Below are 25,616 nucleotides of genomic sequence, written 5' to 3'. Positions count from 1 at the left end.
GTTTGAGAAAGGGTATAAAGCCATTTTATTATAACTTTAATGGCTATTAAAATGCCCATAATTGTGTATTTAGTCTATATCTAATGGTAAGGGTTGAAGATGTAACTTTAATTATTACTTCACACCTCATTTAATCCATTCTCATTGAGTCTTATACTTAAATTATTAACTTTCATTTTCTATTATTAAATTAGATCTGTGTTAATGTTTTTTTAACAATATAAACCATATAAAACTAACTCAAAAACAAAACAATTTTTAATTCAAGTGGTGGCTAAGCAATTCAACCATCTAATCAAATCGATCAACATAAGAAGTCATAGTTATGTAATAAAATTTTTAAATTAGAAATAAATATAGAACCTTACAAAATGTAGAAAAATTTAGACACATTTATGATATTTTATTAATCAAATTAAAAAAGTGTAATAAACAAGAATTATTTTTATTGGTAATAAAATTGAAATACATAATTTAGAACATACAAAAAATGAAATAATTTTACTGTTTGGCAAAGATCACTAGTTCAAATTTTGGGTCAAACATGTTAACATTTAATGTCATCAATAAAATAATAAAAGTTAATAAAATATAAAAATACAAAAATGAAAAAAAAACATAAATTTTGCAAAAAAAAATTAAGCACATGTATAATATCGTATATTTATCATATTAAACAAAAAGTAAGTGTGACATATTAAAATTATTTTTACACACAAAAATACAAAAAAAGTTATAGAAAAATTAAACACATCTATAATTCTATATTTACACTACTATTAAAAATATGAAATAAAATTGTGGAACTTTTTTTTTGACTAAAATACTCATTTTTGAATTTAATCCCTTTTTCTTTATGATGTTTAAATCGTAAATTGAACTATTACTTTTCACCCCATTCAAATCCCTCTATTTAAATCTTACATTTTTTTTATAAATGAACAAAAAAAAAACACACCAAAAAGATTAAACTATTACTTTTCACCCCATTCGATCCGATTATTACATATTTGGATGGGGTGTTTATGTAATCAGATGCAGAGTATCCGATTAATAATAAAAAAATAAAATATAAAAACAAAAAAAATACATAAAATTTATAGAAAATTTTGGATACATTATTGTTATCATTATCATCATCTAGAATTACCACATGCAAAGCACGTGCATACTTACTAGTACTTCAAAAAGGACGAATTCAAATTAAGAGAGCGATAATTGAGAAGATTGAAGGATCTACAGATGATCTGCTTTATACCGAAAAGTCTGGAATTGTAGAACAATAATTGTAGGACATGTCATCATACTCAAGGTTCAAAATATCGATACAGGCTGATACATTTGGTACTATTTTTTATGTGTTTTTTTTTTCAAAACTGGCTCAGGGCGGCCAATTTAAAGCCGGTCTACTCTGAACCACTTGTCAACCCGAAACACCCCTGGGCATATTAGGAAGGCTCCGATACGATACGTATCGGCCGTCTTGACTAAATTTTGATCCTTGAGCATATTACGTGTGGGGGACAGACTCGTGCGAGGCTAACGGAGGTCGGAGGCTACTCTCCTTTTTTTTTTTTTTTGAAAAAAACAAAAGAAGAGAAGCAACGCAGAGAAGCCCTAATCGAAAAAACTGCCAAAGCCCCACCGCCGCCCCTTTTCTTCCGACGACAGTCCTTGGCGTCGCCGCCTCTTCTCCACCGGCGATACTCCAGTACCGACGAACTCCGTGGTTTGCCACATGTTATAGGGAAGTTGACAAATCTCGAGGTCCCAAAATCTGAGTAGCAATTGTAATGATCTGATAGAGCTTCCCTGTCGCCGACGAGGATTAGGAAGAAGACTTCTCTGCCGCTGGTATTATTTATTCTTTTTCTTATTAACACCATATCTGAAATGTTTTCATCAAGGACCAGTTTCCGGCCTCCCTTAGTAGTTTATTACTACGATCACATGTGCACAACTGCACATGGATAACTTCCACATTAATCACACCATGAGGGCACTTTAGCAGATTGATTAGTAAGAAGTAATTAACGTTCCTCCAAGGCATCATTCCAGGTATTTCATTTGTCACAAGCATAAGTGTAAGTAGGTGTGGAAAGTGGAAATCTCTTGATGGATAGAACGTCCTGCGGTATAGCTGAGTGTTTCATAGAAAACCCTTCTTCCATGTACTCAATTTTGACAAAATTTATTTAAAACTCTGAGCTTTAAACAGAGTTGTTCTTTCAACCCACTTGCTAATCCGTTAAAACTTTTTTGCTATGTATTTGAACGGTGTTGTGCTCACATTGCACAATTTGATGAATATTTGGGTCAGTTTCAGGTTGTAACGGTGAACAGGTTGGTAGACGAATCACTAACCAACTCAGTTAACTCTCCAAATTTTTTTTTTTTTTGAGGGGGGGGGGGGGTACTCCTCAAAGGAAAGGTCAGCCATCAGCCATATGAAAAGAGAAACCTACCAGCTTTTGGTTGAGACTTGCTTCTGTGATAGCTTATCATGTTTAAGGGATGAATATTTCATTCGACATTGCTAATGAATATTTCTAAAAGTATTTAGTCAAATATGTTTTCTTTTATGCTGACATGCTTCCATAGGTCTTTGATGAAATAAGGATGATTCTTTTTTTTTTTTTTTTCTGTTTGGTTTTAGTCTAGGTATATTCAATAGGATGTTTTTTCCCTTTTTTGTTTATGTTATTAAGATAGTGATTTGTAGATGGATTTTCTTTGTTCTCTTTTATGGCATTGATTTTTGTTACGTTATAGCGTGTGGGTACTCTACTTAGGCCCATGTTCTTTGATTTTTAGCTACACCTTTGGTTTTACTGTTCTTTCTTACCTACATGTGTTTGGAATTAGGAAGAGTCATAAACAGATTCAGGAATGGCATTTTTACTTTCCTATGTTTTGGGCATCAAAGGCAGAGTATTCTGTCCTGCAGAGTCATTTTTATATGTCCATCTGTGATTGGATTGATAAATAGGAGATCGAATATTCAAATCTGAACTGGGATGTTATTTTCTTCAGGGTCTGGTGTGATCTTTTATTTCGGTTCTAGTTATTTATTTTTATTTTTTTGGGCATGTGGCTCAATGGGGATGAATATTCAAATTGGCATTTTTTATTTGTGAGTACTTCCAGATGGTACTCCAGAAGTATTACAATCTGACCTAAAACATGGTTCTTGAATCCTGATATAGCAAATTGGTTGGATAGGATTTATGTAGCTAAGCTCACATTGTTGGAATCAAGGCTGAGTTGAGTTAATGTGAGTTAAATAGGGTATCTTGCAAATGAAAAATGATATTATTCTTGTACCTAGTAAGAAAAGCTACTATCTACGGGCATTCAAGTAAATCAAACCATGGTGGATCTAGTAAATACTAAGACCATAATCCTCTAAACCAGAAGTCCTATTTATTGCTTCCAGAAGCATATCTTGCATCTTGGGGTCTAAAGGATGGAAATTTCCAACAAGTAAAAGTGATAACGTTATTGTTGTTTATTATTGTCACTTTGTTGTTTATCGTTGTCAATTTGCATTTACCTTTCTTTCTATGTTTTATCCATTTAACTATTATTTAAACTTTATGTTGTATATAACAGAATAATCAAAAAGAGTATGGAAGTTGGGCCTCACTCTATGCCAGATGGTGACAAACATTGTATTGCCAATAATTTACCCAAGGAAAACGAACCAGCCGAGCCTATTGAGCTAGATAAAGGAAAATGTATTGCTGATGATTTGTCTAGACTTGAAGATCAACAAAGCTTAGATACAATTATAAAAGAGAAGCTCAAAGAAAGATGTGCTCTTATTCCTGAAGAGTTGACCCCAAAAGTTGGCATGGTTTTCAAAACAGAAGAGGAAGCATATGACTTTTATAATGTATATGCTGGAAAGGTGGGATTCAGCACTCGAAAGTCTAATAGAAATCTATGCCCTATAACTGGTGTAGTGAAATTTAGAAGGTTTTGTTGTTCTAAAGAGGGGAAGCGTACTGAAGATAAACGTAGAATCAATGCCAAGCATCGTCGGCCAGAGACAAGATGTGGTTGTATGGCAGAGTTGAAGATAAGTCTTCGTGAAGATGGTTTCTTTCATGTGGTTAGTTTTAACGAGACTCATAACCATATTATTGCAACTCCTGATAAAGTACACATGTTAAGATCACAAAGAAAGCTCTTTGAGGCACAAGCTACTCAAACTAAAATGACAAATAAGTCGGGGATAACTTCAAAAGCATCAAGAGAATTGATGTCTGAGAATGTTTGTGGGCATGAAAATGTTGAATTTATTTCTTCAGATCTAAAGAACTACTTGCATTCGTATCGGAGTGGGAATATGGAGAAAGGAGAGGCAGGTGGTTTTTTACAATATTTTCAAGACATGCAATCAAAGGACCCATCTTTTGTTTATGCAATACAATTGGACCAAGCTGAGCTAATCACAAATTTATTTTGGGCAGATGCACAAATGATAATAGACTATGGTCATTTTGGTGATGTTGTGCTTTTTGATACAACTTATAGAACAAACAATGAACATCGACCATTTGCACTATTTGTGGGGGTAAATAGTTATAAGCAATCAATCGTTTTTGGTGTTGCAATGTTGTATGATGAAACTCCAAATACATTTGAGTGGTTGTTTAAGACTTTCATCAAAACAATGGGTGGGAAAAAACCAAAGACAATTCTAATTGATGATGATGCAGCTATGGTGAATGCAATCAATTTAGTGTTGCCAGAATCACATCATCAACTATGTGTTTGGCATATTTTTCAGAATGCCAGAAAACACCTTAGTGATGTATTTGAAAAATTTAAGACATTTTCTAAGGATTTTGGTAGCTGCTTGTATGATTATGAAGATGTCAGTGAATTTGAAAATGCATGGGAAAATATGATTAACAAGTACAATATTCAAGATAATGATTGGTTGCAAAAGTTGTATAGCAAAAGGCATAGGTGGGATCTAGTGTTTGGCCGGGAAACATTTTGTGCTGACATAAGCACAACACAAAGAAATGAGAGCATGAGCAATCGTCTTAAGAAATATCTTCAAATTAAGTATGATTTGTCAGAATTCCTTCAGCATTTTGAGAGAGTAATTGCTGAAAAGCGGTATGAAGAGTTAAAGGCTGAATTTGCAACAACACAAAACATCCCAACCTTGATAATGCAAGTGGATATATTGAATTTTGCTTCTCAAATATATACTCCGCCTATTTTTTCCATGTTTTATAATGAAGTATGGCAGCAACTAAATTGCAGCATTGAAGAAGATCATGTTGTGACTGGAACAATGACCGAGTATGTGGTTAGTGTGTCTGGAAAAAATCACCAACACAAAGTTGCTTTTGACTCGGTAGATGATTCAGTCAGTTGTAGTTGCAAAAAGTTTGAACATGTTGGGATCTTATGTGGACATGCATTGAAAGTACTTGATTATAGACGTATCAAGACAATCCCCTCACGCTATATATTGAAAAGATGGACCATTGATGCAAAGGTGACGGCTGTTGAAGCATTTTGTGGCTCTACCATACTTTCTGACCGAAGCTTAATGGCAACATTACGTTACAAAGAAATGTATCGGTTATTTATTCAAATAGCCAACAAAGCTGCACTTGCTGAGGATACTTACAAAGTTGTTATGGAGATTGCAGAAAAGCTTTTGAAAGAGGTTACAGGATGTTTAAAACACATGACATTTGATCAGTCATTTGTTGCATCAGAGGGTATGGAAGTAGAAACTAATGATACCACTAGCTTGCCTTGCAAAGATCTTGATCACATAAATGATGCTAGTAGCAATAATGTCATCTCTGCTGAAGGGGGGACATCAAATGTACATTCTTTAAAGAGGCCAAGCAGAAATTAATGATATCATTTTCCTTTATTGGACTTCTTCCCACCAGAGAAGTTATTTCCTTGATAGGGAGGTACTGTGTTGCTTTTTTCTTCATTCAGACCATGGACTGAAAGAAGGGCAGAAAGGCCTAGTGAGAACTTGGGATGTAATTTTGATTTGAAAGAAGCTTGATAGGAAAGAGATAGCAGCTCTACTTCTGGCATAGGTGGTCCCAATCCATGAATCCATCCTTTAAACAGGGAAATGCCATTATGGTGTCAGCACTCAGTAGGACTGTGTAATTCTGTTTATATGAAAAATTGATGTTCAAGAAAATTATATTTGACAAAAATGACATTGATAAATGAAGTGAGAGAATACTTTCTGTGAAGCTCTGTGGGCAGTTTGGAATTGGACTAAACTAAAGTCAGGTATATATCTTATTGCTAATAGTGGAGTAACAAGAAGTAGCAAACTCACTCTATGTTGGTATGTATTGGACCCTGAATTAGTGCACTGCTTCCGTTCTTGGTGAGGCTTGATTTATATTTCGAAATTTCTTTGCCTCTTCCCATTCTCTAAGCAACATATGGCAGTCTCAGTGGTGTATGATAGCAATTGGTCCCAAAATACTATACAAGGAAAGTGTATTTATTTGTTAATATCCAATACAAGGAAAGTGTATTTATTTGTTAATATCCAATACTTAAAATGATCCAGAAATGTTGTTGATCTCCTTTCAGCTTTTTAATACAGGAATGATGGCAAATTAGCTTGTAGTTCATATTTGTGACTTTGCCCACAGTTTGAATCACTTTGTCCTAGTAGCAAGATTAGTACTGAAGCAACTAGTCTTAGTATGAGAGACATTTATTTGTGACACTCCATGAAAACAATTATCACATTTCATAGCATAGAGAATGAAGTATCCTTTTTAATTATCTCTCTAGTAACCCATCTACCAACTTCTCAACAGGTTTATCTTATTGCTGAACATGTTATTAAGATCCATCATCCATGTTGAAGGAGGGTTGAAATCTTCTCTTCATGGTTCAGGAACTGAGGTATTTTTTTTTTCAATTTACATTAGGTCTTCTTGTGATAGAGTTAAGCTTTGTCTTATGCATTTAATGAATTCTCAACCACATGATTACAGCTTGAGTTCCACAGCCTACATAATAAAGTCAGTTATCCTCTGAAAGGTCACATTCCTGATGTTTTGGTGAATGAGATTCTCTTCAATTGAAACGAGTCCTATAAAATTGTGCCACTGGATAGAAAAGGAGTTCAACATGTGATTCCAAAGTGCAATATGACTTCAGGAAATGGTTCAGCAGATGGCTTCTCTTCCGGTGTATGGAACAAGGTAAATTTGAGTTTTTGAAGCTGACATTCCCAATAAATGGATAAGTTTAGTTCTGCTAAGCATACAAGGGTATGACCATACATGATAAGTAAACCATGCATGCAAAGGTGAGATATTTTCTTGTTTTTTTGATAGTTAAGCATATATTGTTTTATTAATATAAAGAAAAATGTATAGAGATGAACAAGCGGGGTATGACTAGCCCTAATAACCCCTTGTCTAGCTAACGAATCAGCCATCCCATTAGCATCCCTAGGAACTCAATGAAAACACAGTCATACTCATACCCCTTAATAACCACTTGATCTTCTTCACCACTTCTAGTTCTAGGTAGGTACAGGCTGCCTTCTTCATTCTCTAACCTGTTTATCACCACTTGAGAGTCTCTTCAACCACCAATCTTCTAAGATTTAGTCTTTCTGCTAATTGTGCCCCATACAGAACTGTGATAGAACAAGAATTAGAAGAAATTGATATCTTTCAATTGAGAAAATAGTACATATATATACAGCCTTGTAGATACTAAAAAGGAAGAAAATCATACAGCCTTGCAGATACAAAAAAGGAAGAAAATCATACAGCCTTGCAGATACAAAAAAGGAAGAAAATCATACAACCTTGTAGATACTAAAATAGGAAGAAAATCAAAGAAAGAATAATTCCTATAATCAAGCTATTCCTAATTGGGCTAATACTACATATTTACAGCTTATAATTTCGTAACACTCCCCCTCAAGATGGAGCATAGATGTCAATCATGCCCAGCTTGTTACAAATATAAGAAATCCGAGCTCCATTAAGAGCTTTTGTAAAGATATCTCCTAACTACTCTCTAGCCTTCACATATGCTGTAGAGATCAAGTTTTGTTGAATTTTCTCACGAACAAAATGACAGTCTATCTCAATATGTTTAGTTCGTTCATGAAAAACTGGATTCGAAACAATATGAATCGCAGCTTGATTATCGCACCATAGCTTCGCTGGAACTGAGACTTAAGACCGACCTCATTTAAGAGTTGAGAAATCCACATAACCTCACACGAAGCTTGTGCCATTGCTCTATACTCAAATTTTGCACTAGATCGTGACACCACATTTTGCTTCTTACTCTTCCACGAAACCAGATTACCACCAACAAAAACACAATAGCCAGTAGTGGACCTTCGATCAATCTTGGAACTTGCCCAGTCCGCATTAGAAAAACACTCAATATTACTGTGACCATGATTCCGATACAGTATCCCCCGTCCAGGAGCTCCTTTCAAGTAACACAAGATTTGTTCTAAGGCTGCCCAATGATGCACTGTAGGAGAGGACATAAATTGACTTACAATACTAACTGAGTAAGCAATGTCAGGACGAGTCACTGTGAGATAGTTCAACTTTCCAACTAATCTTCTATATCGTTCAGAATCATCAAAAGCATCTCCATCCTTTGTGAATTGCTGGTTAGGAAGCATTGGAGTACTGCTCACTTGGGCATCGTAAAGAATTCAAAGCTGCTCACTTGGGCAGTAGAGGGAAGAAAACCAGAAATTAGTTTCAGACTGGAATTGGTGTCTCCAGCTCTGATACCATGTGATTAGACCTGTTCATGGGCCGGGCTCAGGCCGGGCTTTCACTTGTCACTAATGAAAATATACTAGGCCTGAGCCCGAGCCCGGCCCGACCAACGGGCCTATAACTTGGGCCCGAGCCCAGCCTTGGTAAAAAGCCCGAAACCCGAGCCCGAGCCCGAAGCCCGACCTAATTGAAAAAAGAAACAATTTTCCCTATTCAAATTAGAATTAAAAATTCAGATAGTATTTTTTTTCTATTTAAATGAACAATGGGCCTACAAGATGGTATTTTTCTCTTTCTTTTATATTTTAAAACATAATTTTACATTCTTAAATCAAAAAATTTATTCAAATGGACATAATCACATAACTAATTTTAAGTTTAATATTAGGTCGGGTCGGGCCGGGCTCGGGCCGGGCTATTTTGACAAAACCCGAGCCCGGCTCGAATTTATTGCGGGCCGGGCTTTTTGGCCCGAATTTAAAACCCGCGGGCCTATAATCATGTTCAGGCCCGTCGGGCCACCCGACCCATGAACAGGTCTACATGTGATAGAACAAGAATTGGAAGAAATTGATATCTTTCAATTGAGAAAATAGTACATATATATACATCCTTGTAGATACTAAAAAGGAAGAAAATCATACAGCCTTGCAGATACAAAAAAATCATATAGCCTTGTAGATACTAAAATAGGAAGAAAATCAAAGAAAGAATAATTCCTATAATCAAGCTATTCCTAATTGGGCTAATACTACATATTTACAGCCTATAATTTCGTAACAAGAACAATTGATAGTTTAGCTCTAATGGAGTCTCTTTGAGCACTAGGACCCAAGAATAAAACTAAAATGGTTCCATCTTTATCCCTAAAAGCCCCTCCTATATCTGAGGAGCCTTGGGTTACCAAGACAACTCCCATCAAAATTTAGTTTTATGAAGCTTCCTGGAGGAGGTTCTCAACTCTTAACTATCCTAAATTTACTTGTAGATGAAGAAGCCACTTATTGATCAAAAAAGAGAAGCCACTTCCCTCCAATTCCTTCTTATGTCAAAGGAAAAAGGTGAGAACAAATCCAAGGACTTGACCCAATGAATCACCCTTGAGAGAATACATTCTAGGATTGCTTCCACAAATCTCTCCTCTTCCTTGAAAAGTCTTGCATTTTTTTTGAAGATAAAAATAAAATTCATTAAAATAAAAAAAGGATTACAACCTAGCAGGTGATAAGGCATTACCTGCACTTCAAGGGAATCAAAAAGAAAAATAAAGATCTGCTAGGGAGCAGGGATACAGAAATACATAAAACTATCATAGATTACACAGCTGGAATTCCAAAATGTTTCCCAAATCCTCCCTAGAGACATGATTAAATTCTGGAGTTGCAAGAACCCAATCTGCTAGTGCTGACAGCTGCCACGATCTTGTCCAAGTTTCAGTATTTTTCTTCGAAGATTCTTCTATTTCTTTCTCTCCAAATGTTCCAACAAATTGCAAACGGAAAACAACTCCAAATCATTTTTGCTTTTTTACTTCCTCGTAGTTTTGGCCATGAAGAGAAGATTCCTGCTGTAGTTGCTGGTTGGAAGTTTGAGACTCCAAATCTCCGAACATAGTAGTGAAAATCCTCCACAAGAGCTCAGCAATCTTGCAAGAGGAAAAATGATGACTGACTGATTCCTCCTGTTCTTTGCAGAGGATGCATCTATTAGCCAAACTGAAGCCCCTGGATTTCAGATGATCCACAGTCAGAATACCATCCATTGCCACTAGCCATGCAAATGCTTCAATCCTTGGGGGAACCGGATTTCCCCAAACAGCAACTACCTGATCTGAATCTGAAATATTTCTGATGAGAGCCATATAACAAGATTTAACAGTAAACCTCCAATTTGAACATTCTTTCCACCAGAATTCGTCCCTTGATCGATATGAGATTTTTACTTTCTCTAACCTCTCCACAAGGGAAAATGGGAAATGCATTCCTCAAATTCTCTATCCAGTGAAGACCTTCTGAAATTGGACACCAAACCAACTGTCCTCCCCTTCTCTCATAATACTGGCTTATGGTTATTTCATCTTCAGATAATCTATACAAACTTGGACAAAGCTCACATAGCTTACCTGTTCACACCAATCTGATTCTTGCTCCATCTCCAACTGAAAAACTTGTTAGACCCCTGAAATCTTGGCTAAATTTCATGATTCTCTTCCATAAACTCACCCCATATGAAGACCTCACCTCCCTAGATTCCCACCCAAATCTCACCATCACATACTTGCCCACTACCATTCTTCTCCACAAAGAATTGTCCTCCCTTCCTGAGCCAAATCTCCACAACCATTTCCCAACCAAAGCCTTGTTAATGAGCTTGACCCTCCTAAAACCCAAACCACCCTTCTCCTTTGGCCTACAAACTTTCCCCCAACTTATCAAATGAAACTTGTTACTCCTGTCCTCCCCAGATAATCCTTACCAAGGAAAAACCCCTCTGAATTTTTTTCAATTCTCTCAGCTATTTGTGATGGAATCCTAAGTAAGGATAGATAATAAGTCGGTATTTTCCCTTCCACCCATCCAGCCTTTTCTCCACTCTCTCCACTATTGGTCTCCAAAGTGTACCTGATTTTGAGGAACCTCCAATCGGCATCCTAAATGTGTAAAGGGGAGTTCTCCTGTTTAATATTCAAAAGCTTCAGCGCATTCCATTAGAACCTCCCTATCCACCCTCCCAACTCCAATCAGAACACTTTTTGATAGGTTCACCTTCAGCCCTGTCAACATCTCAAAGTTTGCCAACACTGCTCTCAGATTTAAAATCTGCTCAAGAGAAGCGTCCAGAAAGATAAAGGTATCATCTGCGTATTGCAGATGAGAGATGCATGGACCATCTCTACCCACTTTGAAGCGTTCAACTAGACCCAGCTGTTAACTTCTTTCCAGTAGCAAATTTAGAATTTCCGAAACGAAAACAAAGAGGATAGGAGAGAGAGGGCCTCCTTTCCTTAAGCCCCTTGAAGCTTGGAAAAATTCCGTAGAAATTCCATTAATGAGAATAGAATATGACACTGTAGAGATGCAAGCAAACATCCAGCTCCTCCACTTCTCTCCAAATCCCATCACTTGCTACCAAAACTCCAACTAAAATCTGCCTACCTTCCACAAAGGCCATCTGAGCTTCCCCACCACTTTGTGTAGCACTGTTCTCAACCTCTTTGACAAAACCTTGGCTAATAATTTGTAAGTGCTGCTGATTAGACTGATTGGCCTAAAACCCTTCAGATTTATCGCTCCATTCTTCTTTGGGATTAAAGATATAAATGCAGCATTAGTCATTTTCTCCAGAGACTTTTTTTTTTTTGTGAAACTCTTTCAACATCTGATCAAACTCCTTTTCTAGCAGATTCCAACATGCCTTTCTGAATGTGAAATTAAATCCATCTGGACCCGGGGACTTATCCCCATTTGTTCCTTTCAGAGCCTCCTTAATTTCCCCCAAATCAAAATCCCTCTCAAGCCAAGTTACTGAAATGTCACTCAACTTTCTTGGAACCAAGTCCCGAAGGGACATCCAGTTTTGAATTCTTGAAGTATATAGATTCTTGTAGAAATCTGTTACTTTGTTTTGAATTTCAACCCAATCCTCTTCCATCCTCCCTCCCCAACCTGAATTCTAGAGATAAAACTAGAAACTAGGCATGAAAGAAAGCAGTATTTTTGTCACATGCTTTCAGCCACATCACCCTTGATTTCTGTCTCCATTTCTCCTCTTCTCTAAAAAATATTCTTTTTAATTCACAGTGCAATCTTTCCCTCTCAACCTCCTCCTCTCTAGAAACATTTCCTTCCTCCTCCAACCTGTCCAAAAGTGCCATTTTTTCTAGTATTTCCTTCTTTCTTCTTCTTGTATCCCCAAATACTGTTGAACTCCAACCCTTGATTTCTCCTTTCAGTAATTGTAGCCTCCTAGCCAATTTGAAACCTATAGTTCCTGCTACTTGAAACTTCCCCCACTTCTCCTCTACTCGTTCTAGAAAATTTGGGTGATCAAGCCCAATGTTTTAAAATGCAGAGGCGTGATGTGAGGCGTTCCACTACCTAGATGTGTGAGGCGTAGTTCAGAACGTAAGATGTGTAAGCCTCCCGAACACAGGAGGCGTAAGCTTCCTTAAGATGAGGGGGATGAGGAGGAAGGGGAGGAAGAAAAAGAGGAAGGAGGATCTTGTTTTTCTTTATTTTTAATAAAAATATTTTATATTAAGAAGATGAATAGCACTAGTTGAAAGGGGGTGTCTTGTCGAAGCGGAGGCCCACTTTACTTCCCCTTATCTTTTCTTCCCTTCCCTTTTCTTTTCTTTCTTTTTATCTTTTTATCTTCTCTTTCTTTTCCTTTCCATTCCTTTCCTTTTTTTTTCTTTTTATATGAAATGTGCAGTTTAGATTAATGTCTCTGCATTCTTTATCTATTGTAACTGAATTTCTCTGTTACTAATGAAAATTTCTTGCTGACCAAAAAAAAGAAGTGCATGAGGCATACACCTCTAGCACGCCTCATGAAAAGGGCATATAAGGCATACGCCTCAGAGGTATCAGCGCCTCTGGCATACACCTCAGGGCGTTTTGGGGGCGCCTCGCCTGGAAGTGCGCCTCCAGGCTTATGCTTCCCACGCCTTTTAAAACACTGATTAAGCCAAATTTTGGAAACAGTCTCATCTATTCAAATAAAAGAGTGAATATTTCTAGAGGAGCAGACCAAGAGAAAAATACAGGGACTATAGACAGAGAAGAATCGGTCTGGGTGGTTACAAAATATGAGTGGGAGAAGAAGAATGTCATTCAGAAAATTGGAAGGCCAAAAATGAATTTTGATGGTGGAGATCGAAGAGAGGCAGCTACTTATGTAGAGGCGCCGGTGGGGAATGAGGGCCTGTTAAATTCTCAGAAGATTCACAGAGTTTCAGTTCCTGCACTTTCTTCCCCTTCCCAAGGAGCAACTAATGTTGTGGATAGGCAAGGAACAAGTGGTGAGGTGGATAGAAATGAGGATACAAGGTTATCTGTCTCCAATGTTGCAAGAACTCCATAGGAGGATGCCAGGGGTATTGGCAATACAGAGGTAGTAAAAAATAAGTCTTCTACTAAGATCCATTGCGAGGAAGTAAGTTCTGGTTCTCCATTTCCTCCATCTCTCATTTCTCTGGTCTTTCATTCTTCTCCTCTAGAAGTGGGAAGTTCGGAGGGTAAATGGTGGTGTGACGGGAAGTTCACGAAGATGTGGTTGGGGACGAAGTTAGCCTGAAAAGGAAAAGGTCTGAGAGGGGAACAGACAAAACTTATAATAGGAGGAAAAAGAAGGGAAAACGAGAGAAGACAGAGGTGAAGAAGGGAGAGAAGGGATCTGGGGGAGAAAGAGAAAGAAAGAACTTGAAAGAAGTGGGAAAAGAAAAAGAAAAAGGGGAAACAAACATAGGGAAAGGGAGGGTGGACATCAGTAACCTGGTGTAGAGACAGGTAGAGATAGGCAAAAATCTAGAACGTTATGGTTAAAAGGAGATAAAAACACTCGCGTATTTCATGCCTTCGCAAATGGAAGGGGGAAAAACATGATTACTAGGGTTGAAGTGGATGAGATGATAGATGCATGGGGAAAGATTCAAGAAAAATTAGTTACTAATTACAAGAAGTTGTATGTGGGGAGAAATTGGAGTTGGGTTTCACTAGGAGATTTAGATCCAAGTTGGTTGAGTGGCAGTTCAGCAGGTTGGCTAGAAAGGGTTTTTGAAGTAGCAGAGGTGAAGGAGGCTTTGAAGAAGATTAATGGTGATAAAGCACCAGGCCCAGATGGTTTTCAACTTCAACCTCATTAAAAGCTGCTGGTATTCCTTACAAGAGGATTTCATGCAGATGTATAAGGAGTTTTGGGAAACTAAAGCTCTAGATAGAAGGGTAAATGCTACATTCATCTCCCTAATACAGAAAAAGAGTGAGGCAGTGAACATTAAGGATTTCAGGCCAATAAGCCTAATAAGCGGTCCCTATAAGCTATTGGCAAAGGTGTTGGCAAGTAGGCTGAAGAGGGTGATTCATGAGGTGGTAGGGGAATCTCAGATGGCATTTGTAGAAGGAAGGCAAATTCTAGATGGGGTATTGGTGGCTAGTGAGTGTATAGACTCAAAAATAAGAAGTGGAAGACCAGGCTTGGTATGTAAGCTAGACATAGAGAAGGCGTATGACCATGTAGAATGGGGATTCTTGGAGGAGATGCAAAGGTTGAATTGATGGAATATCATATGAATTCTTTGGAGGGGTTGGATGTATGGGTGCATTTCATCAGCTTCCTTCTCCTTGTTAATTAATGGAGTATTATATGAATTCTTCCAAGCATCTAGATGAATTCTACACAGACCTCCAGTTCCCACTTTAAAACCTTCTACCCATCCCCTCTGCAGTGGGCAACCTGATTTCAGACTGGGCTCTTAGACTTCCAGACTTTGATCAAGTAACCAAAGCTGATCTGTTGGAGAGATTTTGGAGCACCCTTGATTTACAGCCTTGTAATAATGATTCATTTTCAGTCTTAAGTTCTAGTGTGTATTTGGTTTGTCAACTTGACAACCATTGGATTTGAGATGTACTTTTTTTTTCAGTTTTAATAAACATTCTTTTTATCCTTCAAAAAAAAAAAGAGATTAAGAGATTAAAGGCAGTCACACCATTTAACTTTACCCATTAGCGGATCTTTCCTTAAATAATTGAAGGTGGATAGAAGATTCAATAAAGGTAAAACACTTATGGTGGGAAAAAAGCAACAAGATAGAAATAATTTTGTTGAAAAAGATGGTAACTAACAAGATAGAAATAATTCAGTGCATAATTGTCAAAGTGTCTAGTTGCTTAGGTGATGGAGTTTTATAAAGTAAAAACACTAACTGAAGCCTGCTGAGGATAGATGTGATTTGGGTCTTCCAACCTCTCTGAGTTCGAAAGATCTAGACTCTGCTGAATTTGAGAATCTGGAAGAGAGGGAGATGACAATTCTGGAAAAGGAGGTTAACGTTGGTGCTGAGCCAGAAGACGAAGACAATGATGGAGGTAAGGTCAGAGGAAAGAAAGACGTAGGTGATGGTGAATCCTCTGATGGACAGGCTTGAAATCAGGTCGAAGATGGCTTGATTTTTGAGGAGGTTGAGATTGGAAGACTAGGTGTTGATTTGGGTGGAGGGAGCAAAACAGAAGAGAAGGAGAAGGAGCAGTCTAGTGGGTTCAACAGCAACAAATCACGGAATGTGAGAATTCACAATATAGTGCATGTGACAAAGATCTTTTCAAGACTTAAACTCGGCTTGGCAGGGACAGGACCTACAAAAAATATAGATGGGTGTACAGAAGGAAAAGGGTGAGAGGTAACGGGATAAGTGGTAATGAGCACAGGGAGGTAACAGTGCAAGCTAAAGCCACTGGACTCCCTTTCGTAAAGGAACAACAGGAAAACAAGGTGAATGATATCGACCCTGAATCTGGTTCAATACGGTTGAGGCAGGAAAATGATGTTGTTGACAAAGTTTCAGGTAAGGTAGACATACAAAAATTGGTGGATAGAGAGATCACAGTTGGGAAAAGCTTGAGTCTGATGTTCTGGGGTGGTGAGGAATTTGCTAGGAGGGCCTTCGAAGAATTTGAAAGAAAAAAGGAGGAAGAGAAAATGAAGAAAAAAGCTCAGCTGGAAAGGAACAAGGAATGGGATGAGGAATTCTCGAATCAAGAGGATGAGTTCACAGACGAAGACTGATGTGGGCATCTGGAAGGGCTCTTGTGCTTGATTTGATTGGGGGGTGGCTTCTTTTTTTTTTTTTTGGGTTCTTTGTATTGGGTCTATCTCATGATCTTTATCAGAGTTATTTGGGTAATCTTGTGTTCAAGGTGTGGTTTTTGTAGGATCTTTTTTGGGTTTTCTGTGGGTGCTCCTTGCTTATGGTGATGTCTTATCACCTCCTGCTGTACTTTATATTTTTTTATTTAAGTTTTATTTGATTCTTCAAAAAAAAGCACTAATTTCTAGGTTGGTTCCCAAATTTTGCATACCAATTAATATGCATAAAAATCGAATAGTAGCTACTCTTTATTAATAATATTAATTTTGCACTCAAAGCATGGCAAAACATCATACTTAAAAAGATAATACTATGACGTAATAAGTATTCAATCTCTCTCTCTCTCACTCCCTTTTCTTCCTAAAACCCTTGTGTCTTTCATGTTTTAATTGTATAATCCTTAAGACAAAGTATGAATTATATACATAATATATGAAGGGTGTATTAGCACAAATTATATTAATGTATAGCTGTAGTGATAATATTAAAATAAGGTAGGCGCCTTATTATTTTTGTCACCTGGTTGATGACTCATGACATAGGTTGGTAGGTGGGTGCCTAGTGTCCTAGATGGGTGTTTTTTTAATATAAGCCATGTGTTTAGAAGAGGTTGCAACTAAGGGTTGCCAGCAATGCCTTGACAATTATGCTTCAGTGTATCTTACCCCATCCTGTTGCAAGGACTATGTTTGCTTGTCTGATTTACACAGAAGAGTTACATAGTTTCTGTTTTGTCTCATTTCTTCTTTGTAGATGACTTTTTTTTTTATCAGCATTCAGCAATGACTATTTGGGATCTGCATAGTATCTCAGGTCTGTGTGCAGAATTTGAATAGATTATCTATATATTTATTTGATATTCCAAACTGGCTGTCCAAGTATGTGACAAAGACCTTTAATAATCAAACCATCAGATAATGTGAGATCCATTTAGTTTCTTGACAGAAAAAGCTAGAACTAGAATCCATGGTTGGCAATAAAAAATTTTAAACTTTGCAGGTAAGGTGGTGCTCATAAGACCAATTCTACCAGCTCTCCCTAGTAATGCAACACAGGTGGTTAAATTACCAATTGTGGTGGTTGAGCATTAGATTTTATTATAGGGGAACCACATAGGAAAAATCAGACCTCACATGGTTATTAGTCAACCTAGGGAAGTGGGGGCTTTGGTCTTGAAACAGATAAAATTCCAAATTGTAGCTTCTCTGACAAAGCTAGCCTAGAGAATATTTTCTCAGCCATAGTTGGTAGGGTAAGTTATTTTTTGATAGTCTCTAGGCGACAAGGTGCCCTTGGAGGCTCGCCTCACCCAGTCACCTAGCAGTTTTGTATACTGTAATACTGTCTTATAAAATACTTTTATATTATTTTTTTGAGATTATAATTATAAAATACTTTTATAAACTATTTTTTTTATTATTTTCTTATTCGTTAGAGTTTAATCAACACAAACATTGCTAACTGCTGTATTGAACACTCAAAGACTTCAAAATCTGAACCAATAAGATGGGAGGAGTCCATGAAGGTTCTTGTAGAGAACACTGATGTGGGCCCCACTGCAGTGGTCCCCACTGTGTTCGTAGGACAGCAGTGTAGTTATTTGTTTCAGTTATAGTAGTGTCAGTTTGAGTCAGTTTGTTAATTCAGTTGTTATTTATTTCAGCTTTTATTTACTTTATTTATTATGTAAGTACTTAGGGCAGATGTGTCCTTTCCATTATGTACTAAACATAACCTATAAATATTAAGAGAGTGGTGGCGGCAGATCTGTTAGAATCTGTCCCTCCTTTCAACCACTTGTGTTCTCCTGTTTCTCTTCAATTCTCTCTCCTTTCTCTCACTTTTCTTCTGTTTTGCAAACCTAAAACCTATTAGGATTCAAGACTGATTACAGTCTTGATCTTCTACTTGGTATCAGAGCCTATCTAGGGCTTCTCATGTGTGTCTAGTCCAGCCGACCACATGAGGACTAGCTAGGGCTGGAAGCTTTGAAGAAGTTTTCGGTGGCTGAATCTTGGAGATTACCAGGAGAGGTTCGCAGCAGTTGAAGACTTGCCGCGGCTTGCAGAGAGTTGGTAATCAGGAAGAGGCAGCGAAGGTTAGGGTTCAGGTAACCCTAGAAGACAGTAAACCGAAGTACATAAGTTTTTTTTTTTTTACTAAGTTTCAGAGACTGCAATCAGTCGAGATAGGTTGGACCTATCTAGAAAGAGGGGCCGAACTATGTTCAAGTTTGTTTCTAGGGTTTGGCTTGCCGAACTGTGTTTAAGTTTGTTTCTAGGGTTTGACTGTTGGGCTGACCCCCCCCCCCCCTCAGAGGTGATTAGTTTTTAGGGTTTCATATTGCCCTACGACAAGTTCCACTTGTGCGGATTGCTTGGAGAGTGCAGCTGAGCACTTACTTCAGACCTACAGTTGAAACCCTAATTTTGCTCTCGCAGCAGTGGGCCCCACAGTAGTGGTTTCAGAAAATAGCATCTCAGATTGATAGGCTGTCTGGTACTGTGCATGCCGATTGATTTCAGATCAGATTTGAGTTGATTTCTTGCATATACTATGATAGGCGATTGATTTCAGATCAGATTTGGGTTGGTTTCAGATCAAATTTCGGATCAGATCAGATTTCAGATCAGATCAGTTTTGTGTTGGTTTCGGATCAGATTTCAGACTTGTTTGACTCTGTTTTCTGGTATAGTGGCTCTAACAGTTTGTAGCCACTGAATCTTGATCAAAGATGGAGTTTAAGGGTCAGGGAGAAAGTAGTTTTGGAAATCACAGTTATGGTAGTGTATCTGAAACCGGGTTTCAGATTACAACTATGAGATTTGATGGGTCAAATTATTTGGAGTGGGCTCAATTAGCCATGATGGCTATTGGAGGAAGGGGAAAACTAGGTTACCTCTTGGGAGATGTGAAAGAACCTTCCAAGGAGGACCCAACATGCACTAAGTGGGTTCAAGAGAACTATTTGGTTATGGCATGGCTGTGTAATTCTATGCAGCCACATATCAGCCGAAATTTCTTGTGGGCAAAGACAGCCAAAGAGATATGGGATGTTGTGAAAGAAACCTATTCCCAACCCCTTAATGTTGCCAGAGCCTATGAACTGAAGTGTGAGGTGAACAACCTTAAACAAGGAGAGAAGCCAGTTTCTGTCTACTTCTCTACCTTGAAATCCTTGTGGCATGAGATTGACCATCTAGAGACCCTTGAGTGGGAGAGTCCCAAAGATCCACAGACTCACAGAAAGCAAGTCGAGATGAATAGGGTATTTGAGTTTCTGGCTGGTTTGAATTCAGAATATGACATTGTGCGACAACAGATATTGACAAGAGATAGTGTGACCCTTTCTCAAGCATACTCCCTGGTGCATAGTGAAGAGACCAGGAGGAAAGTCATGATGCAGCCTCAACCCTCTTTCCCAGCCTTGACAGCTATTAAACCTAAGCCAGGGGGTGACTTAGAAAGGGACCGGAAGAAGGAAGATAAACGAGATCTGGTATGTGAACATTGCCGATCCTATGATCGTCTGTTTCCATCTTACCGGTCCTATCTCACTTCCATTGCCGATGTCCCTATTTCAATAACAGTGCAAGAAGCCTTATCAGTTCCAGAATGGAAAGATGCAATGCAAGTCGAAATGGATGCCCTATTGAAGAATAATACTTGGGCACTGGTTGACCCACCAAAAGGAAAGAAACCGGTGGGATGCAGATGGGTGTTCACTGTGAAGCATAATGCTGATAGCTCTATTGAAAGGTACAAAGCCCGACTGGTTACAAAGGGGTTCACTCAGACTTATGGTATAGACTACTTAGAGACCTTTGCCCCAGTAGCCAAGATGACCACCATCCGAGTTCTGTTTTCCCTTGCAGCAAATCATTCTTGGCCCCTGTTTCAGATGGATGCTAAAAATGCCTTTCTGAATGGAGACTTACAGGAAGTGGTTTACATGCAGTTGCCTCCTGGATTCTATGATACAGAGACAGGTAAGAAGGTTTGCCGACTGAACAAGGCATTGTATGGTTTGAAGCAGTCACCTAGAGCCTGGTTTGATAGGTTCAGATTAGCCCTTGGAAGGTTTGGTTATGTACAGGCCCAGTCAGATCATACACTATTCATCAAGAGGGTGGAGTCCTCTCTGACATTACTAGTAGTATATGTTGATGATATTGTGGTGACAGGAAATGACAGTCATGAGATTGAGTCCCTCAAACAGCTCCTTCATCAAGAGTTTGAGGTGAAAGATCTTGGTGCACTACGGTACTTTTTGGGTATTGAGGTTGCTAGATTCAAGCAGGGGATTTTTATCTCTCAGAGAAAATATGTTCTAAATCTGTTGGCGGAAACTGGAAAGTTGGGTGTTAAGCCGGATGATACACCCATCGAACAAAATCACAAGATTAGTGCAGAGGGTGGGGAGCCTCTTGAAGACAAAGTTATGTTCCAACGGTTGGTTGGAAAGCTCCTGTATCTCTGCCTCACTCGGCCGGATATCAGCTATGCAGTTAGTGTTGTTAGCCAGCACATGCACTCCCCTAAAACTTCTCATCTTCTTGCGGTAGAGAGAATATTAGCATACTTGAAGAGATGCCCGGGTAGAGGTATATTGCTCAAGAACAATAATCACATGAGGGTGGAAGTCTATACAGATGCCGATTGGGCTAGGAGTGTTGATGACAAAAGGTCTACCTCTGGATATTGTGCCCTTGTGGGAGGCAACCTTGTCTCTTGGAGGAGTAAGAAGCAGAGTGTTGTTTCCCGCTCCAGTGCTAAAGCGGAATACAGGTCAATGGCTAATAGAGTGGCAGAAATATTATGGCTGAGGTCACTACTTGAAGAGTTGGGTATTGACTATGAAAAGCCCTTAATGCTGTATTGTGATAATCAGACAGCTATTAATATAGCCCACAACCCAGTGCAGCATGACAGAACTAAACATATCGAAGTTGATCGACATTTTGTGCGAGAAAGGGTCACATCACAAGAAGTGTGTCTTCCATACATCACATCTAATATGCAGTTCGTGAATATCCTCACCAAGGCTGTACCAAGGAAGAAGTTAGAGACAGACCTATCCAAGTTGGGAATGATAGATATCTACTCCCAACTTGAGGGGGAGTGTAGAGAACACTGATGTGGTCCCCACTGTGTTCGTAGGACAGCAGTGTAGTTATTTGTTTCAGTTATAGTAGTGTCAATTTGTTAATTCAGTTGTTTTTTATTTCAACTTTCATTTACTTTATTTATTATGTAAGTACTAAGGGCAGATGTGTCATTTCCATTATGTACTAAACATAACCTATAAATATTAAGAGTGGCGGCGGCAGATCTGTTAGAATCTGTCCCTCCTTTCAACCACGTGTTCTCCTGTTTCTCTTCTATTCTCTCTCCTTTCTCTCACTTTTCTTCTGTTTTGTAAACCTAAAACCTATTAGGATTCAAGACTGATTACAGTCTTGATCTTCTACTGTTCTGAAGACAAAAATAGCAACCAGAAAAAGTTGAGGACGAGGAGGTTTTACAAGAAGACCCTACTGGCGAGGAAGATGCTTTGGAAAATTTTACAAGTAAGTACTGATCAAAAAAAAAATTACAAGTAAAATTGGAAAAGCAAAAACAGGAAATGAATGAAGAGAAAAATGGAGGGATGATTAGGGATGAGAGGGAAGGAGGTAGAGCTACAATCGGGGAAGAGAGGGAGAGCAGTCAAGGAGTTGAGATGATCCGGTTTGTAGGGGCAGAGGAAACACGAGAAAATGAAGAGGGGAGGGAAAGAGGAAGGGAAGGAGACGATGGTTTAGTGGAGGAGAAGGAAGGGGAGAAAGGAGCAGGGAATGAGGGAGGGGGCAGGAAACAATAGAAGGGGTGGTGTCAGAATGTATAAAAGGAAATGATATAGAACTTTTCCCTTGGAAGATAAAAGAGAAAAGGGACTGAAATTGGATTCTGGGGAGGACTCAGGGGAGGACTCAGGGGAGGAAAGTGAGGGTGACCCGATGATAGATGAGACACGGAAGGTGGAGGTCACATGTGACATTGAAAAAGTAGTGAATAAGGAAGTGGAAATTAGTACAATTCTGGGTCCATTTTTCTTAGGAGGGGAGGAGTTCACAAAGGAAGCCTTCAGGTCTGTGGAGGAAAGAACTGGGGAGATCAAAATTCAAGAAGGCATAGTGGTTGAATGTAAGTCAAGCAATTTAATAAATCAAGTGGTGGAAAATTATGAGGTAGGTGATGAGAATAACATCAAGGAGAAGGTAGAGGAGGTAGAGAGGGAGGGTATTACAGCTAGGGATCAGAATTTTAAGGGGAAGATGGAAGAAGCCGTTGGAAGAAGATTCAAAACTCAGAAGAGCAAAAGAAGCCAACAACAGATACCAGTTTCAAAGGTTTTTGCAAGGATAAAAGGAGGAATGTTTGGCCTTGGACCTAACAAGAAAGTTAGGAAATCCAGAAGTGCAGTCAGAAGACAACAGGAAGATGGTAATAAAAAAATTAACAAATACAAGCTGATTTCTGACAGTCTACAGCTTAGTTGCTGGTAAGGTTTCGAGAAACTTCTCCTGGAAGCACAACAGTCGTTGGCACCGGCGATGGAGGAGGAGGTGAGGGTTCAGGCAGGGTTACACAAACAGGGCAGGTTGAGAGATGAGAGGGAATGCAGGGGGGGGGGTGGGCATTTGAGTTTTGGTATTTTGGAGCTAATGGACATCCTGGTAGCTCAGCACGAGTTCAAAGGGGGATGCGTGTGGGAGGACACCCGGTGAGGCCCTATTGTGTGGGACATTTTTGGGGTGCCAGCCCGTGGAGCGCAGGTTCGAACTCAAAGAGGAGAGGTGTGAAATGAAGAAGGAGATGGGCAGGAAGAAGTGTTTGAAGGAGATGATTAACATTGCTGTTGGGTAGGGGAGGGGCTTCTTGTTCTTTTTCTGATAGGACATCCTGGTAGCTCAGCACGAGTTCAAAGGGGGATGCGTGTGGGAGGACACCCGGTGAGGCCCTATTGTGTGGGACATTTTTGGGGTGCCAGCCCGTGGAGCGCAGGTTCGAACTCAAAGAGGAGAGGTGTGAAATGAAGAAGGAGATGGGCAGGAAGAAGTGTTGAAGGAGATGATTAGCATTGCTGTTGGGTAGGGAGGGACTTCTTGTTCTTTTTCTGAGTTTTTAGAACCGAGAGAATTCTGGGAAGGAGTTTAAATATCAATAGGATTGTCTTTGTAGTGTTCGTTTTTCATCTTTTTTATCTTGGTGTACTATGAGGTAGTGGGTGTTGTTGGTTCAGGTGTTGTCGTAACACCTTGATGATTGTATCCAGCTACTCTACTTTTATTTTAATAAATTTCTTTCTTTATACTATCAAAAAAATTTATCTCTTTAATTTGGTGATCAAGATCTGTAGAGATTTCGGGAAATACTGGTTAGTTGTCCAGTGGGGTCCACAGAAGTTGGTTTAATTTGTTAGAGAATTTGAGAATGAAATAAAGAATAAAGTGTGTTTTAGGTAAAACCCTAAAGGTGCAATCTCTCCCCTTCCTCTTCTATGCTGTTTCCGATCCAATGTCATTCTTGCCACACACAAAAGACAAAAAGAGGAGATTTTTTTTTTTTTGGAAAAAAGTGTTTGGTTCACTAACTTTTTTTTCTGCACATTCTTGATTTAGAATCATCTTGTGTCCAACAATGTTCTGAAAATCGTAATCGTATCAGAAATTGTAGAGGAAGTTGAATCATGAATCATAAGATTATTTCTATTTTTTACAAGTTGTCAAAAATTAAATATAGGTATGCTAAAAGGCTAAATATATATAGAAAAGTATTATTTTAAGTCATATCTAGTACCTAAAACAATAGAGTTTATACAATAGAAGTCTAAGATGATATAATTGAGTTTAACTTGAAAGTCAAATAATCCACATACAATGGCTCTTTATCCAACACATGATAGAAAATAAACTCAATAATATATAGTCTTAAATAACGTAAATAAATCAGCTTCTAGTTCTAGTAAGGTCTTTAGAACAAGTTACCCTTGACAAAAACTAAATATAAACAGAGCAAAATGAACTGATTCTTAATTTAATTGATTTGGGTCACAATGAATCTCATGAATCGTAATGTTTATGAATCAAATTTTAGGAGCAGAAAAGGATTTAGACATAAGACTCGAATCGAAACCCTTGGGGTTCATGATTCAAATCGTGAATCGTAAGATTTTAATAACATTGGTGTCTAATGAAACACTGATGAAGAAATCCAGTAACACTTGTATATGTATGTTTAAAATATTTGGTTTTAGGTCAATAATGAGTTATGATGTCAGCAAGTCATATGGACTATTATTCTCAAGTGTTAATGGATGTCGAATTCTTTTGCAGGGGTTTGAACTGAATAACAAATTCTTTTGTGGATATGGCTGGCACAGAATAACAAATGCTTCAACTGATATGTTCAAACTCATGAAATGGTGCATATAGCTTGGCTGAGAACCTCAGAATTCTGTTTGGCTACTGGCATTTAAATGAGATTTGAAATAGTCCAAGCAGTTAGTTACAGTGAAATGGGTTCATCATCGGGCTGGTCAGATTAAATACTTACAGTTCTGTTGATATATAGGTGACACTGGCATTGGAGGAATTCGTGGGCAAGTGCTATACTTTGCCTTGGGACCTTGGCCTTGCCTTGATTAGAGGGATAAAAAAATTTAGTAGTTGAACGTGAACCTAGAGCCATAGTTCTAGTTTGTAAGAAGAAAAACACCCTCTATGGCATACCTAGGTTTGTAATGGACTGTATCAGTCTTTTCGCTAAGTTCCAACTTATTCATTTCTCGTCAATTTTTAGAGGGTAATTCTGTAGCTCATTTATTTAGCAAAAATGACCTTGATAAAAGATGTAAATTTTAAAATCGACTCTGGTTGGCAATGAAGACACTCGTTTGGAAGTTGGATCCA

The 25,616-nt window shown here is 38.4% G+C and overlaps 1 protein-coding gene across 3 annotated transcripts; it reads left to right on the top strand.

Moving 5' to 3' along the window:
• Positions 1–1,594: 1,594 nt before the first annotated feature.
• LOC104604157 (protein FAR1-RELATED SEQUENCE 5-like) lies at positions 1,595–25,616 on the top strand. 3 transcript variants are annotated; one of them, XR_736364.3, is made up of 4 exons: positions 1,604–1,854; positions 6,840–6,927; positions 7,020–7,229; positions 25,041–25,616. XR_736364.3 is itself a non-coding variant. In XM_010268414.3 (2 exons), the coding sequence occupies exon 2, from the start codon at positions 3,629–3,631 to the stop codon at positions 5,891–5,893; it is 2,265 nt and encodes a 754-aa protein (XP_010266716.1). In that variant the 5' UTR covers positions 1,595–1,854; positions 3,613–3,628; the 3' UTR covers positions 5,894–6,254. The 3 variants fall into 3 exon arrangements, 1 of the variants encoding a protein (XP_010266716.1); XR_016082891.1 differs by lacking the exons at positions 1,604–1,854; positions 25,041–25,616 and adding an exon at positions 6,156–6,294 and having other exon boundaries at positions 7,020–7,158; XM_010268414.3 differs by lacking the exons at positions 6,840–6,927; positions 7,020–7,229; positions 25,041–25,616 and adding an exon at positions 3,613–6,254 and having other exon boundaries at positions 1,595–1,854.

Source organism: Nelumbo nucifera, chromosome 2 (genome assembly GCF_055504915.1).
Source record: "Nelumbo nucifera cultivar China Antique chromosome 2, China Antique-T2T, whole genome shotgun sequence".
Classification (NCBI taxonomy): Eukaryota; Viridiplantae; Streptophyta; class Magnoliopsida; order Proteales; family Nelumbonaceae; genus Nelumbo; species Nelumbo nucifera.
This window is presented reverse-complemented; position numbering and strand designations above follow the sequence as displayed.